Genomic DNA, 17,509 nt, shown 5'->3' on the forward strand with positions numbered 1-17,509 from the left:
CTGAGCACCATTAGATATCAAAATACGGGGAAAAAATTTTTTTTTAAATCAAAAGGCAGAACGGGGCAGAGAGACAGTAGAGGGCAGGGCACTTTCCTCTCACCCAGCTCACCCAGCTCACCCAGCTCCGTCCCCCACACCACATATGGTTCCACAGGCACTGCCAGGAGTGACCCCTGAGCACAGAGCCGGGAGTAACCCCCGACTACTGCCAAACCCACTCCCTCTCTGCACACCCCCCCCCAAGTATCCCAGGCAGGACACCCAGTCCACTCCCCAGGGCCTGGAGTCCACCCTGCCAGGTGGGGGCGCAGCCAGCCCTGGGGTCCAGCCTAAGCAGGTGCAGAGGCTGCTCTGAGCAGGTGCCGGGACTCGCCAACACCCCCGGTCTCTCCTTTCTAGCCTGAAGGAGTCAGGATGGGTCAAGGAGCACAATCTGGGGAGTATTTCTACATCGGTAGTCCTCACACTTTGTTTGTCCTGTGGTGCTGGGTTGAAAGCTAGGCCTGCGAGCTCACGAGCTCTCCCTCCCTCCCTCCCTCCCTCCCTCTCTCTCTCTCTCTCTCTCTCTCTCTCTCTCTCTCTCTCTCCTCTCTCTGTCCTCTCTCTCCTCTTTCTCTCCTCTCTTTCTCCTCCCTTTCTCTCTCTCCTATCTCCTCTCTCCCCTCTCTCCTCTTTCTCTCCTGTCTCCCTCCTCCTCTCTTCCCTCTCCCTCTCTCCCCTCTCTCTTCCTCTCTCTCTCCCTCCTTCTCTCTCTCCCTCCTTCTCTCCCTCCCTCCCTCTCTCTCTCTCTCTCTCTCTCTCTCTCTCTCTCTCACACACACACACACACACACACACACACACACACACACACACACACACACACATATATGGCCGGAGCCCCGCCCCGGCTCCTCACATCTGTCTGGACTGCATGTTGGAATCTAGAGGGGAGAATGCAGACAGGCAAAACTGTGCTCAGGAGGCGTGGTGTCGCCCTCACTGGGGGTGCCTGGAGCCTGGAACTGTCCTGAGCTCCGAGTGGTGACAGCACGACACTCCTGGGGAGATGGGAGCCCCGTCCCTGGTGGGGCATGGGGGAGGCACTAAACACTGCCCAGCACCTGGTCAAAACCAGCCCTGGTCGGCCTCAGCACTCCCTGGAGACGCCTGCCACCGCTACCTCCCCACGCTGACCCTGGCCCTTCCCCCCTGTCCCCCACTGTCCTGCTGAGGTGCTGCTGCCCGAGGGGTCTCTCCAGCTGGCCAGCCTCTGCTCTGCAAACAGGAACTCCGTGAATTCCACTCAAATTCCTCAGACGCTCCACTGTCCCTCCTGAGTATCTTTCCAGGACGAGTTTCCACTGTTCGCAAAGCACTGCCCAGTGTTGGCCAGCCAGGTGGGCACGAGGCACTGAGTAGCCCAGAAAAGGGTCATACCTTATTTTCACCCGGATGCTCTTCAAGGCCCCAACTGATTTCCTTGGTGCCCTCTCTGCTATTTTGCATTTTCTTTTCTTTTCCTTTCTTTGTCTCTTCTCGTTTTCTCTTTTCAGGTTTAGGCTTCCTTGGTTGCAGAAAACTTGGGCTTACTTTCCACTGAGTTTTTCTGTTACAAAAAATTAAACATGAGGGGCTGGAGAGATAGCACAGCGGGTAGGGCGTTTGCCTTGCACGCGGCCGACCCGGGTTCAAATCCCAGCATCCCCTATGGTCCCCTGAGCACGGCCAGGGATAATTCCTGAGTGCAGAGCCAGGAGTAACCCCTGTGCATCGCCAGGTGTGACCCAAAAAGCAAAAAAAAAAAAAAAAAAAAATTAAACATGAGGGCCAGGGCGATCATACCACAGATAGGGCGTTTGCCTTGCATGCGGCTGACCTGGGTTCAATCCCCGGCATCGCATATGGTCCCTTGAGCACCACCAGGAGTACTTCCTGAGTGCAGGGTCAGCATCGCTGGATGTGACCCAAAAGAGCCCTCCCCCTCAAAATTAAACATGAGCTGGAGAGGTAACTGGGGAGGGGGGTCAGAGACATACCTTAGGGCAAAGCCCGAATTCCCTCGCTGGCACACACACCCCACGCCCTCAGCATGGGTATGGCCCTGGTGGCTTCCATGTTGATATCCTGCTCTGGTTGTATGTCCCTGGACCCCCTTAGCACTGCCTAGGCGGCTCCTCTCCTCAAAAGTAAATTTACGCCGCTCTCCACCGAGATGTGACCCGAGTGGCCGCACGCGTGCAGCCTCTCCGTTACTGGATGACCATGATCCCAGAGGCCAGCTAAACTACTTTCAGGACCAACAGCTTCTTGCAGAAATGTCTCTAGACTGTGAACTAAGCCACAGCCCCATGCCGCCCCAGGAGGGGAAAGGTTTTTCTCTCTCGGCTTTTTCTTTCCGGGGGGAGGGGGGTGAAGGCGTGATGCCATCTTATAAGGACCACTAAAGAGAGGTACAAGCTAGCAATGATGCAATTTCTGGCAGAAATTTCCCTGGACTTAGTTACTAAAATACTAAAATACAGAAATCCAAAACCTCATATCTCTTCATTCTCAGCAATGGAAAACAAATTATCAAATTCTTCCTTTTCAGCAAGTCTGATTTTGTGGGGGGGAACTCCAAATAATAATAGTGAATTTTTTGTGGAAATATTGAATGTAATCAAAGTAAAGAGAGAGTAAAGTGAAAATCATCAGCCACACAGGTGGGGGGTGGGGGTGGGATGGGAGGTATACTGAGGTTCTTGGTGGTGGAATATGTGCACTGGTGAAGGGATGGGTGTTCGATCATTGTATAACGGAGACTTAAGCCTGAATGCTTTGTAACTTTCCACATGGTGATTCAATAAAAAAATAAAAGTTTTTTTTTTTAAAAAAGTGAATTTAGACAGAGGCTGGAGTGATAGTACAGTGGGTAGGACGTGTGCCCTGCAAGTAGCAGACACAGGTTCAATCCCCAACATCCCGTATGGTCCCCTGAGCATGGCCAGGACTAATTCCTGAGTGCAGAGCCAGGAGTAACCCTGTAGCATCGCCAGATGTGACCCAAAAAGACCAAAAAAACAACAAAAAAAGTAAATTTAGACAATAAAGATAAGAAGATTGTGAAAGGGGCTAGAGCTATAGCACAGTGGGGAGGGCATTTGCCTTGCATGCAGCCGACCCGGGTTCAATTCCCAGCATACCATATGGTCCCCTGAGCACCACCAGGAGTAATTTCTGAGTGCAGAGCCAGGAGTAACCCCTGGTTAATCGCCAGGTGTGACCCAAAAACAAACAAAAAAAATTAAATTAAAAGAAGATTGTGAAAATCCCAGGAAGCACCTGTTCCAGAGAAATCCTTGTAACATTAGTCTCGAAGGCTCTCAGTCTGAATAAAGAGGCTTACACAGCCTGAGCCTGGCTCAGGCGACATCAACTCCCAGACCCCCCATTTACAGAATATGGTGACCAGGAATCAGACCTGGGCCGGCAGCTTGCAAGACAAACGCCCTAGCGAAGAGCCAGGGAGAGGGTCTCGTGCACGGTCAGAGAGTGTAGCCCCCTACTCAGGCCTCCATTCTCCCAGCGCCAACCCTGATGCTCTCTGAACCACCTCTTGCTTTTTCCCTCAATTGCCTTCTTCCAGAACCATGATGGATTCCAACACGGGATGCCAAATCCAATTTCTGGGATGGTTCCTCTGTGGGGTGGGGCGGGCTGTGCTGAAGCTTCCAAGTACTGGTGCCAGAGCAATCACACAGCGGGGAGGGCACTTACCTGTCTTGCAAGCTGTTGACCCGAGTGTGATCCTTGGCATCACATTTAATCCCCTGAGCCCTGCCAGGAGTGATCTCTGAGCACAGAGCCAGGACTAAGTCCTGAACACTGCTGGATATGGCCCCGAAACCATTTTTCTTTTTTTTGCTTTTTGGGTCACACCCAGCGATGCTCAGGGGTCACTCCTGACTCTGCACTCAGGAATTACCCCTGACCATGCTGAGGGGACCACATGGGATGCTGGGAATCAAACCCGGGTCAGCCGCGTGCAAGGCAAATGCCCTACCTGCTGTGCTATCACTCCAGCCCCAACCTTTTTTTTTTTTTTTTTAAGTCATTCAAACCCTGGTGACCAGCTCCTATCCCTAGGGCTACCTGGGAACTTTTCAACAGTCACCTTGGCCCTAGAACATAGGTTTGGGGACCTCGGTGCCAGGAGCAGAACAATGGCAAACTGTGTGTTTCTCATTGTAAATGACGTTGTCACATGGACCTTTGGGTACGTTCCAGGGAATTGCGGTATTAAGTCAAAACCTCCCAACTTCTTGGTTTGCGCAAGCATTGCAAGCCAAGGAGCACGGTTTGCACACTTGCAAGCACGATCCAGGTTGCTGGGTCTCATCGGGGTCTTGACCCCGCCCCCCGCCCCCCTTCCCCGTTATTAACTTTAGTAAGCCAGCTACTGTGCTAGTGAGCAGGGAATTCTCAGCTGAGAGGGATTGCCCAGCCACGGAGGCATTCCTCAAGGGGATCCTTTGTCTCCAGCTCAGCGCAAGGAAAATTGCTCAATTGGTCTGTAGAGATCTACAACTTCCTCAAAGTCCTCAACTTCGTTTGCATGCAATTCCAGACCACTCTAAAGTCTGCAATCATTTGGCTATTTATTTTCCCCCGTCCAGTATCTGTCTACTGAGGGCCTGGAGAGAGATAGCACAATGAATATGATGCTTGCCTTGCACACAGCTGACCCAGGTTCTATCCCCGGGACCCCATCCGGTCTCCTGAACACTGCCAGGAGTTATCCCTGAGTGCAGAGCCAGGAGTAAGCAAGCCCTGAGCACTGCTGGGTGTGGCCCAAATCCCCACCCAAAGAAAACAACCCCAACCCCAACGAAATCCAACAACCAATATCTGTCTATTTAAAATAAAGTGATTAGACACAAAGGGGAATAGTGAAGAAATTTATGGTACAGACAATGAAGCATAATACAATCATTTAAAAAAATAAAGCTGAAAGAAGGAAATGGGAAGATGGTTCATGCAGAATAGTATCTCAGATGAATTGTTTTTGTTGATTTTTGGTTTGGGGGCCACACTGGGAGAAATTCAGAGGCGACTCGCAGGTCTGTGCTCGAGGTTGCACCTGCAGATACCGTCAACCTCGCCGTGGACAAAGACAGTGCAACAGGCGTTCGTCTCCTGAGGGGGTCCCGTCGTGGACGTGGCCTGGCATCCTCGGTCTGGAGCCGGGGGCCGCTGGGACCCGTACCTGGGTTTATGATATCTGGAACTGTTTGACCGGGAGGTCCTCTCTCTGACTGTCTGCCTCATTACGGTTATCACTGGGGGGTCCAGCTGAGGGTCGGGCCCAGGCCCCCACATATGCGAGGAAGGTGCTTCCCCACTTCAGAAAACTGCCATTATTGTTTTAACTAATAGTTGTGTCTTTTAGCTACTATATCTTAATATTTGTCTCTCTGATAGGAAAAATGGGCATTTTTAATTAATTGGATTTCAATTTCTTTCTTTCTTTCTTTCTTTTTTTTACTTTTTTTTGGGGGCAGGGCACTCCTAATAATGTTCAGAAGTTGTTCCTGGCTCTGCACTCAGAAATCACCCTGCTTGCCGGCCAGTTTGCAGATATATCCTGGAATTTCTCTTCCCCACCTACAGAAGCTATATTTGAAATCTTTTTTATGATTTAACAATTATTTTTGTGAAACAGCATTACATGTTAGAGCAATATAGTTGTCCCTTAATCTTGGGATGGATGCATTTACATATTTTCTCTCATTACTAGTTTTTGTTTTGTTTTGTTTTGTTTTGCTTTTTGGGTCACACGTGGCGATGCATAGGGATTATTCCTGGCTCTGCACTCAGGAATTACCCCTGGCAGTGCTCAGGGGACCATATGGGATGCTGGGAGTCTAACCCAGGTCAGCTGCGTGCAAGGCAAATGCCCTACCCGCTGTGCTATCGCTCCAACCCCACATTACTAGTAATTTTAATGGTGTTATAATCCTAGTGGTGGGTGGTACATCTTATCATCTTTGTATCATGCTGTGTTCTTTTAAATAAAGTAATAGAAGAATTAAAAGAATTAATTAAAAGGAAGCCAAGAAAAGAAATCACTCCTTGAGGGGCTCAGGGAACCATAGGGGAAGCTGGGGGTTGAGCCCAGGTCAGCGGCATCGTAAAGCAAGAACCCTACCCGCTGTACCCTCTCTCCAGCCCCGGATTTCAATTTATCTAATTACAATTGAGGCAGAATGATGATCGATGTACATATCTCATTATTTTTATGGGGGCTCCCAAGCAGTGCTCAGCAGTTCCTGAGGCTCCTCTGCCTACCAGACTGGATCCAGTGCTAGGCTGGAGGATATAGGCTGGAGGATATGGACCACTGGGTCCCCCCACACCCTCCTGCTGCTGAGTGACACTCAGGGACTTGCGGGGATAACCTCAGTGGTGTTCAGGGCGTGATCAGCAGCTGGGGATAGAACCAGGGTCTCTCACATCCAAAACGTGCACTCTAGGGACCAGGGGGACCGCTGGAAGGGCTGGAACACCTGCTTGCATGTGGGAGCCCCCGGGTCCATCTCCAGCACCAGGCAGTCCCCTGAGCATCACCAGGTGTGCCCCCACCAAATAAGCAAACCAACCAACCAACGCAGAACAAAACCCCAAAGGTGTCTCCCTGGCTTCTCTCTTGCTCTCCCTCTCCCTCTCCTCTCCCCTAATTCCCCCCACCACCACCCCCACACACACAACACCTTTAGCTTCTGGGCCACATCTGGCTGTGCTTCGCCCTTACCCCTGGTTCTGCTCTCAGGAATAGTACTCACTCCTGGTTGGGCTCAGGGGACTGTATGTGGGGTGGCCGGGATCAAGCCGGGTCAGCTGTGTGCAATAAAAACGTCCTACCCACTGTATTATCTCTCTGGTTGGTTCATGGCTTCTATTTTTTAATTTGCATCCCCCCTCCCCCCCGAGATTTGCCTGATCATATCATAAAATGAATTCTAATTTACATTTGCAATTTGTTATCAAATGCCAGTCACTGTGAAGTTTTTATCTCTGTGTCTGTGGGCCACACCTGGCAGTGTTCAGTGCTTAGGGTAGTGTTCAGGCCGCTGGCTGTGTGCTCAGGAATCACACCATCACGGGGTGCTGGGAATCAACCCCGGGTTGGACGCAAGCGGGCAAGAGCCCTACCCACTGCACCACCTCTCCTGCCCCGTCACGTATTCTTTATGTTTTATTTATTTATTTATTCATTTATTTATTTATTTTGCTTTTGGGGTCACACCCAGCAATGCTCAAGGGTGTCTCCTGGCTCTGCACTCAGGAATTCCTCCTGGCAGTACCCAGGGAACCATATAGGATGCCGGGGATCGAACCCGGGGTCGGCCATGTGCGAGGCAAACGCCCTACCCGCTGTGCTATCGCTCCAGCCCCTGTCACTTATTATTTTTTTTTTTTTTGAGGGCAGAGTGGAGGGTCCCAGGGATCGAGCCTAAGCGACCGTCTCCCCAGCCCTGTATGCTTCTATTGGGAGCTTCTCCCCCGGTGGGTTTCCTGTTGGGTCACTAGACTTTCCCGAGTACTCCGCAGTAGAGGGCTTTGTATTTTGGTTGGAGAAGGGAAGGGTTTCCCTCAGGGACAGATGTGGCTTCAGAGATCCCGGCCTCCGCGTCTCGGCAGGGCTGGTGTGGCCCGGCGGCCAGTCCCTAGCGTGGGGGCCCCTGAGACGTGGAGGCAGGTGACGCACCCGGGGCTAGGCTGGATTGACTCTTTCCAAGGAAAAGTGACTCCCGGGCTTCCGGCCAGCCCGACAGCCCAGACAGTCCAAAGTCTCCCTGAAGTCAGGGGACCGTGTGAAGCCGCGCGCTGGCCCGGAGCTGCTATGCAAATGACCCCCGCCCACAGCACCTGAACAACAGGGAGGAGGCAGCAGAGGCTGCCGGAGCGAACAAGCGAGAGGGCAGGGAGCAGGACCAAGAGGGCAGGGAGCAGGACCGGGTGGCCTGGGGTGCCACAGGTAAGGAGCTGGCCGGCAGGGGAGTCGGCAACGGGATCCGCATGGCCGAGCAAAGGTGTGGGGCCGGGGGATAGTCGTCGGGGGTGGGGGTGGTCCCTGAGGGGCTCTTTCCTCCTCAGCCCTCCTTTGGCCCTGGGACCTGGAGCTGGTGCCCCCAGCTAGGCTGAGCCCTGGTTTCCCTGGGAGCAACTGCCCGTGACTCTGTGGCCGAAAGGGTCCCCCTGGGAGTGGGGGCTGGGGACCGGTGCTTTGTTGGTTGTTGGTTCCTGCGGTTCCATTGTGACCCCTGGCACATAAGCAGCTACTCTATTGTAAACCCGTGTCCCCTCAAGTCCGACCAGAGTCCTCTGGACTGGGCACCTTCTGGGCTTCGCAGGGTGACAGACATTATCCCTCCCTCACAGCCACTTTGAAAGAGGGGAACAGAGGACAACGGGGTCTCCGGAGGCTAAGCTGCTTGTCTCAGATTTCCCAGGAAAGGGTCTGGAGCGATAGAGCAGCGGGTAGGGCATTTGCCTTGCATGCGGCTGACCCGGGTTCGATTCCCAGCATCCCGTATGGTGCCCTGAGCACTGCCAGGAGTAATTCCTGAGTGCAGAGCCAGGAGTAACCCCTGGGCAATGCCAGGTGTGACCCAGAAAGAGAGAGAGAGAAAAAAAAGACTTCACAGCAAAGAAGTCTGGTTCTATTGCCTGCACCCCTTCTACTTCCTGTCCTACCTTTTATTTATTTATTTATTTATTTATTTATTTTTGGCGGGGGCAGGGTGGGGGTGTTTCAGCCATACCCAGCTGTGCTCAGGGCTTACTCCTGACTGTCCCCAGGGATCACTCCCAGCGGTGCATGGTGGGGGGGAGGGCCACCATAGATGGCGCGGGAAACAGAGCCCGGGTCAGCGCATGTAAGGCAAGTGCCTCTCCTGCTGTACTATCTCCCCAGCACCCGCCCCCACCTGTTCATTCTGGTCCCTGTCCTGCCTCCTTTGGGGGGTACTTGGAAAGGACCAGTGGGGAACACAATTAGGGGAATCGTGCCACCAAGAGGACAGTCACCACACCCAGGCCTTAGCAAGGGTTGAGCCTCTGAGGGCTGCACAGTGCTCCCAGGAGCACCTGTTACATCTCCCTCCAATGCAGGGAGAAATGTAGCGGTAACATCCTCAACAATTAATATTTGACTCTGAATTTAGAGACTAGGGTGAGGTGTGGGGCTTTCTGGCGCTGGACTGTCCTGCTGTGGGGGTGAGCGGTGGTCGGAGTCTGGCCCAGGTCAATTGGATTCTGACTCCAAAGCACCAGTGGGCTTCTGGGGGGCCCCTCGCAGCCCAGAGCAGTGCAGTAGTGATGGGGCCTTCTCTCGAGCACCGCCTTATAGATTTCTCCCTGGTACTTCGGGAAATATCAGGGCTCTTAGGAGGAAGGGGAGGTCTCCTTTGAAAGTGGTAGCCATCAAAGAGGGGTAGCCATAAAATCGGGCTTGAGGGGCCAGAAATATAGTATGGCAGGTAGGGTGCTTGCCGGGTGAGCTTTGGCATCACCGACAGTCCCCTGAGCACCACCAGGAGTGATCCCTGAGTGCAGAGCCAGGAGAAGAACTTAAAAGGCCTGCTTCACACCTGCTAAAATACAGGGCCGTGGACCAGAGTGACAGCACAGCGGAGAAGGCAGTGGCGTTGCAAGCGGCCGGCCTGGGTTCAACCCCTGGATGCCCACATGGTCCCCTAAACACCGCCAGGAATTCTGAGTGCAGAGCCAGGACTAAGTCCTAAGCATTGCCAGGTGTGGCCCAAAAGTTAAAAAAATAAAATAAGGTAAAATAAAATTCAGGGCCTCCTCAAAGCTCAAGGTGGCCTCAAAATGGGCCTTGACCTTTTCTTTTCAAAAAAATTTTTTTTAATTTATTTTTTATTGAATCACAATGAGATACACATTTACAAAGTTCTGCATGATTGGGTTTTGGTCATATAATGTTCCAACACTCATATCTTCACCAGTCTACTTTTCCCACCACCAATGTCCCCAGTTTCCTACCCATCGTCCCCCCGCCCCCTACCACCCCCACCCCCAGCCCCCGTCCCTGCTGCCTGCCTCTATGGCAATGACTTTTTTTTTTCTTTTTGGGTCACACCCGGCAATGCACAGGAGCTATTCCTGGCTCTGCACTCAGGAATTACTCCTGGCGCTGCTCAGGGAACCATATGGGATGCTGGGATTCGAACCCGGGTTGGCCATGTGCAAAGCAAATGCCCTACCTGCTGTGCTATCGCTCTAGTCTGGTAATGACTTTTTACTCTCTCTCTCTCTCTCTCTGTCTTCTCCCTCTCTTTCCCTATTTCTCTGTGTCTCTCTGTCTCTGTATCTCTGTCTCTGTCTCTCTGTGTCTGTGTCTCTGTCTCTCTGTCTCTCTCTCTTTCCTTTTGGGCCTTATGGTTTGCAAGATTTGCAATACCGACACTGAAAGGTTATCAGGTAAATCCCTTCACTTCCTTTCAACAGTCCTTTCCTGTCCAGAATGATCATTTTCAGCTATTTTTTTTACAAGGCTTTATAACGTCTCTATGCTATCTGCCCTTGGCCTTCCAGACACTCTTGTGGCAAGCTCCCAACCACTGGCCAAGGGCCTTTACCTTCTCGGCCTCAGTTCCCCCACGGGGTATCATGGCCCCTGCCCGCCAGAGCCTGTCCTGGCTCCTAGGCGCTTCCTAAGAGCTTCCCCCGTGACATTCTGCTTTCAGCCTCCTTGGCAGAAGACGCCAAGGCCCCGAGAGGCCAGGTCACCGACTTGTCCCAGTGGGCAGTGGATCTGCTCCAGACCACCAGGCCCCTGCTTCCCCCACTTCTTGGCAAGTGCTTTGGGTTCCATGGCCATAGAGACCTTTGACCTCCTGCCTTGGGTCTCTCTGCCGCCCCCTGCTGCTCCCAGCACTTCTTTGTCCCGGCCTGGGCCATGGTTGAGCGTATAGTCTGCTGGTCTGCTCTCTGCTCTGCAGTGACTGGCCTGGGCCCCGCACCTTGGGATGAAGTGGACATGAGTTCCCTCCCTCTGCCTCCAGCCTCTGGCCTGGCCCCCGGAGCCACCGCAGCCCCTGGGGTTCTCGTGAACTTTTCTCACCTCAGGCCGTGGGCGCGTGAGGAATGGTCTAGAACCCACATGGGGCGGCTGGACGCCTCTCCTCCCAGCTCAGTCTCATCTGCGCCGTGGCCTCGCCCAACTGGCCTGTCCCTCTCGGCCTGCTGTCCTTTCTGGTCCTTGGAAGCATCCATTGGCACAGCGTATTCGTCTCCTGCCCCTAATTGCTGGATTTTGCTTTCCTCACTAGACTTTGAATGTCGTGAGGTCAAGATCTCTGTTCTGCCGGCCGCTTTTGGGAGAACCTGGGGGCGTCCTTCTGAGCACTGTTCAGGGGGATTCTCACCCAGTTTTGTGAGTCTGAAGGTTCTGAGCTCCGGCCAGTGACGTGGAGCTGTTGGGACTCAGTATGTGTGTGTGTGTGTGTGTGTGTGTGTGTGTGTGTGTGTGTGTGTGTGTGTGTGTGTGTGTGTGATCACCACAGCCACCCTGCTGTTGCTTGGGGGTGATCAAAGCCACAGCTTGTGGGTCCAGGGATGACCCTGGTGCTGGGGATCAAACTGGGACTCTGCAGACACAGTTTGTGCTCCAGCCCTTTGAGCCGTCTCCTTGCTCCTGTTCGCCACTTTCTTTCTTTCTTTCTTTCTTTCTTTCTTTCTTTCTTTCTTTCTTTCTTTCTTTCTTTCTTTCTTTCTTTCTTTCTTTCTTTCTTTCTTTCTTTCTTTCTTTCTTTCTTTCTTTCTTCCTTCCTTTCTTCCTTCCTTTCTTTCTTTCTTTTTTTTTTGCTTTTGAGTCACACCTGGCGATGCACAGGGGTTACTCCTGGCTCTGCACTCAGGAACCACCCCTGGCGGTGCTCAGGGGACCATATGGGATGCTGGGATTTGAACCCGGGTCGGCCGCGTGCAAGGCAAACGCCCTACCCACTGTGCTATCACTCCAGCCCCTTCTTCCCCTTCTTTCTTTCTTTCTTCCTTTCTTTCTTTCTTTCTTTCTTTCTTTCTTTCTTTCTTTCTTTCTTTCTTTCTTTCTTTCTTTCTTTCTTTCTTTCTCTCTCTCCCTTTCTTTCTTTCTTTCTTTCTTTCTTTCTTTCTTTCTTTCTTTCTTTCTTTCTTTCTTTCTTTCTTTCTTTCTTTCTTTCTTTCTTTCTTTCTTTCTTTCTTTCCTTCTTTCCTTCTTTTTTCTTTTTGCATCACACCCAGTGATGCACAGGGGTTACTCCTGGCTCTGCACTCAGGAATCACCCCTGGCAGTGCTCAGGGGACCATATGGGGCTGGGATTCGAATCTGGGTTGGCCGCGTGCAAGGCAAACGCCCTACTCGCTGTACTATCTATCCAGCCCCTCTTTTTTTTTTTTTAAAGTTAAAATTTGACTGATTTGTCGTTGGCTTACCGGACTCCATACATTCCGGAAGCACATGTCTCATCTCCACTCGCCTCTAGAGGGGTTTCTCCATTATCCACCCCACCGCCGGACCCAGCAGCAGGCAGGCAGCAAGACCTCTCAGGAGTGAGGGGGCCACGAGGCCACCTTGGAGAGCAGAGGAGTCCCGGGGTGCCTTGATGGGCAGAGAGCCTTTTGGGGGGCACTTAGAGAGCAGGAAGCCTTGGAGGGTGGGGAGCCCCAGGTGAATGGGGAGCCTTGCGGGGGGCCGGGAGTTCAGGCAGGGACCCTGGTGAGTAGAAGCCTTGGAGAGCGAGCTGGGCGCTGGGCAGGGCTGTCGAAGCTCCCTCTGCTCCCCCTGGTCTCCTCGCCCCTACCCGGGGCAGCGGCAGGTCCAGCCGGAGCCCAGCCTCCGCCCCCACAGGGAAGGCACAGTCGGTCAGGGGTGCGGGGACACTCACTGCCCCCAGGTCCCCCACGCAGCACAGTTCCTGGATTCCAACCGCAAGAAATTTATGGCCTGGAAAGAGCTCTGATAAAAGGCAAACACGGGCTGGGGCGAAAGCACAGCGGGTCAGGCACTTGCCCTGCACGCAGTTGACCCAGGTTCCATTCCCGGCATCCCATATGCCCCCCACCCCCATCCCGAGCACCACCGGGAGCGATCCCCGAGTGCAGAGCCAGGAGGAACCCCTGAGCATCGCTGGGTGTAACTCAATAGAAAGAGGGGGGCAAAGAGGAAAATGTGACCGTTCACATTTCACTCGCCCTGCTGGGACCCAGGGGAACGAGTGTCCCCGACAGGGCAGCAGAGACCTCCTGGGAGTCCCTGGCCACCAGGACTTGCCACCCGACCTTGGTCACCCGGGGAAAGGGCTGGGACATTGAGACTGATGACAGTCTGTCTAGCCCTGCAGGGGTGTTCACATCCCTCCAGCCCCCAAGGCATCCGTCACGCTGCACCTGACGTCCACTTGTCCTGCTGGGTGTGGGGGAGGATCCCCGCCGCCCAGATTCTCAGGGAGCCATGGGCTCAGGCTGGAGCGAGGAATTGCTGTTTGCAGGAAAAAAAAAAAAAAAGGGAAGGCTGGGGCTGAGGAAAGGCTGGGGCTGAAGCGATAGCACAGCGGGTAGGGCATTTGCCTTGCATGCGGCTGACCCAGGTTCAATTCCCAGCATCCCATATGGTCCCCTGCGCACCGCCAGGAGTAATTCCTGATTGCAGAGCCAGGAGTAACCCCTGTGCATTGCCGGGTATGACTAAAAAAATAAAAATAAAAAGGGAAGGCAGTCCTCAATCTCACCCAGGCTTTTCGGATCTGTCGCCTCGCCCTCCCAGAAAAGAAATTCAGGAGGAGACAAATATGGGAGTCCAGCAAACCCACTGGGGAAATAAAGGGAGGGAAGGAGAGGCGTGGGGTTGGATCCGTGCTCGGGAGAGCACACGGGCTTCTCAGAGGGGCGGTAGGCAGAGCACACAGCCCAAGCCGGGGCTTCCCCGGAGGGGCCAATGTGCCCCAAAGCGTGAGAGCCCACCTCTCACCAGGGGGGCTGCAGGGTGGCGTGCTGTGGGGAGGAGAGGGAGGCTGGGGCCGGGGAGAGGGGCCGCCCAGGCGTCCTGACCTTCTCGGCCTTGGCCCAGGCTGGCAGGCTCCCGGCTGGGGCTGCTGCTTTGCCACACCCCGGGGGGGAATGCTGGTCCCACCCGCCAGCACCGGGGCAGCTCCTGGCCCTGGCACCCGGCAGGTGCTTGGGAGGTGCGGCCACCTGGCAGCGGCAGGTGCTGCGTGAGCGCTGCCATGGCGACGGCCCAGGGCTGGCGGCGGCCGCGACGGGAAGGCAGGTTCCCCAGGCTGGGCGGCTGCAGGAGCCGGAGAGACAGGAGCCTCGGGCCCTCCAGGGCGATCTCCCTGACCACCCCTCAAAGCCAAGGGCAGGTGGGTGCCCCGGGGGTTCCCCAGGACCAGGAGGAGGCCAGGGAGACCCAGCATGGGCATGGGCAGAGGCTGGGGAGTGGGGTGGGGGTGGGGACGTGTGCAGGGGCCTCCGCCAGCTCCCAGCTCCAGGGAAGAGATGGGCCCAGCCTGGGACCCCCCTGACTAGACTGGCCGGGCTAGTGGGAGTGGGGAGGTTAGCGGGGCTGGCCCCGGAGCCCTGCAAGGACGAGGGAGGCCTGCGTGTCCCCAGACGCGGCCAGGCCAGGGAGTTCTCAGCGCCTGTGACTGTGCTCGGCAGGGCTGGAGGCGGCAGAGAAGGGGACACGCAACACACACCACCCCAGGGCGCCTTCCTCTCTCGAGAGGCACAGCCCCCCATGGTGCAGGAGGGATGTTTGTGTCTGTCCCCCAAAAGGGGGTGCAGTCTCCTCCAGCTGTGAGGTGGGGGCCCAGTTCTGGGTCCGTGGGGTACCAGGGCAGCAGCACTCTCCTCCTTCACACCCAGCTGCTTTCTGTCCATGAGATTGGGGGTGGAGATGAGTCGGGGGGGTCTTCTCGACGCCCAGCCGTGCACACACACACAGGGCCGGTATTTCTCGGGTAAGCTCCTTTGCTCCTCTTGTCCTTGCTTCTAGAACGATTTCCCGCCAGACCCCTCGGGGCGCGGGGTGAGGATGGCCGAGCCGCAGGGCCGGGAGCCCGAGGCCGAGTGCCCCGTGTGCTGGAACCCCTTCAACAACACCTTCCACACCCCCAAAGTGCTGGACTGCTGCCACTCCTTCTGCGTGGAATGCCTGGCCCACATCAGCCTGGTGGCCCCGGCCCCGCGCCGGCTCCTGTGCCCGCTCTGCCGCCAGCCCACGGTGCTGGCCTCAGGCCAGCCGGTCACCGACCTGCCCACGGACACCGCCATGCTCACGCTGCTCCGCCTGGAGCCCCACCACGTCATCCTGGAAGGCCGGCAGCTGTGCCTCAAAGACCAGCCCAAGAGCCGCTACTTCCTGCGTCAGCCCCGGGTCTACACACTGGACCTGGGCCCCGAGCCCGGGAGCCAGACGGGACCCCCGCCGCCGCCGGCCACCACCCCCGTGGCCAGGTCCAGGCCCCGGCCCATCCCCAGCCACTACTCTCTGAGGGAGTGTTTCCGCAACCCCCAGTTCCGGATCTTTGCCTACCTGATGGCCGTCATCCTCAGTGTCACGCTCTTGCTCATCTTATCCATCTTCTGGACCAAGCAGTTCCTCTGGGGCGTGGGGTGAACCCTCCGTTCCCAGATAAGGACTCGTGTTTTGCTCAGTCGCTGCTGCTGGGTCCGGGGATGGGCAGCGCCTCGTCCGCAGGCTGACTTCTTTTTTGTAGTATTGCTCAAGTTTTACCACTCAGGGGTGAGCGAGAGGCTGCGTGCTCCTGGCAACGCACACGGTCCTACAGGGATGAAAGCGCCAGACAGCGCCAGGCCGGGGAGAGATGGCAAGAGGCCACTGGGGGGTGAGCCCAGGGGTCGTGGAAGGGCAACTCGAGCTACAGAGCAAATTTGTGCCAAAGGGGTGGACAACAGGATCCAGGCACCTGACTAGCCAAGGAGCCAATCACATCTCTCCTCCGCCAGCTGCTTGGAACTCAGTACACAGGATTTTGAATTGTTCTTTTTATGTTGCTAACCAAGTTGGAAGCTGAGCTTCCGTGCAGGGAACATGTGCATCTCCCTTTGCAGTTTTCTCTTTGGATGTCTTGCCAGCGGACCCAGTAAAAATGACCTGCGTTCACACGCGTGTTCCATGTAGTCATTTGGCAGCCGCTTAATTGGGTGCTTCAGAACCCGGGGAGAGGTAGCTGGGGGGATCATCCAGGCGGGCCAAGAGCCCTGATTTGTTGCAGGGACGGGGGTGGGGTTACATGCTCACTAGTGGCTTCTTGCACAAGACCTCTTGTCACCATGCGGTTGATGGGGTGCCAGGACTGTAAGCGGTGAGGTGCCAGCTTGCGGGGAAGGGAAGCGATCTGGACTTTGGAGGGAAGCGTTATTGGTGTGGAGGCCTGCCTGGATGACCGCTCGCTGGGTGGAGCTCTGATTCCCTGGCACTGCGATTCAAAAGGTAAGGCAGGGGCCGCAGTGAGAGCTCCGTGGACCTGGTGCACGTTTTGTATGTAGGAGGCCCAGGCTGGACCCTACCTAGTACCCCATGGTCTCCTGAGCACAGAGCTGGGGGTGCTCTCACAAAACCAAAAGGCATCGGACCACATAGCCAGCCAGACATCGAAGTGGCACGTTCAAGTTCCCGAGTCTGAATCCTACTCCTACACAAGCCCCTGGGCACCTGGTGACCCCAAAGCACTGCTAGAGTGGCCCTGATTCAATTAAAGGCAGTTTTAGCTCCTACCCCAGGCCTTGCAGGCAGTGGACCTCTTTTTCCCTTGTGTGTGTGCGGCAGTGGGGGGTATACCCAGCAGTGCTTGGGGGTCCATTGCTATGCTGGAAATCAAACCCAGGTTTTCGGGAAAAGTTCATGGAGCAGGTACTCCAGGCCTCTGCACTATCTCCCTGGTTCAGGTCTTCATTTGGTAACAAAACCTGGACCCAGAATGAATGTGGATGTTCTGGGTGTTGTTTTTTGAGTTTTTATCTTTGGAGTGTTTACCTAGTTGTACCATTTGCCTGGAGGTTCAGGATTCTAGAATATTTGAAGTGGCTAAAATACCCTCACAATTGTCAGGCTATTATTATTACTTTTTTTGGGGGGGTCATACCTGGTGATGTTCAGGGCTCACTCCTGGCTCTGCACTCAGGGATCACTCTCGGTGGGGAGTGGAGGACCATATTGCTGGGGATCAAGCCCGGGCTGGCTGTGTGCAAGCATCTTACCTGCTGTACTATCACTCTGGGCCCCCACTACGCTACTGTTTCCTTGATATGCAGAGTAAGTTTTCAGAGTTGAGAAACCAAGTCAGTTACATTCACTCCAAGTTAATATTCTGAGTTTAATGGAACTAGCTCTCCCAATTTCCCTTGCGGGTCTTCTTCAGGTACAAAGAGATTCCATGTAATCCAGGCTATCTGGATCACCAGTTTAGTGAAACAATACCGTCTCAAGCATCAAGGTGAAGACAAAACCGTC

The 17,509-nt window shown here is 54.7% G+C and overlaps 1 protein-coding gene across 2 annotated transcripts in view; it reads left to right on the forward strand.

Moving 5' to 3' along the window:
• The window catches only part of RNF183 (ring finger protein 183), a 19,540-nt gene extending 3,413 nt beyond the window's left edge, over window positions 1-16,127 (forward strand). The window contains exons 1-2 of one of the 2 annotated variants that reach the window (XM_055123746.1): window positions 14,212-14,393; window positions 15,029-16,127. In XM_055123746.1, the coding sequence (XP_054979721.1) occupies window positions 14,256-14,393; window positions 15,029-15,652 (762 nt within the window). In that variant the 5' untranslated portion in view covers window positions 14,212-14,255 and the 3' untranslated portion in view covers window positions 15,653-16,127. Of the gene's footprint in view, window positions 1-14,211; window positions 14,394-15,028 lie in introns of those variants that run through there. The other variant, XM_055123748.1, reaches the window with a different exon arrangement.
• Window positions 16,128-17,509: the final 1,382 nt, after the last annotated feature.

Source organism: Sorex araneus, chromosome 1, assembly GCF_027595985.1.
Source record: "Sorex araneus isolate mSorAra2 chromosome 1, mSorAra2.pri, whole genome shotgun sequence".
NCBI classification, from domain to species: domain Eukaryota; kingdom Metazoa; phylum Chordata; class Mammalia; order Eulipotyphla; family Soricidae; genus Sorex; species Sorex araneus.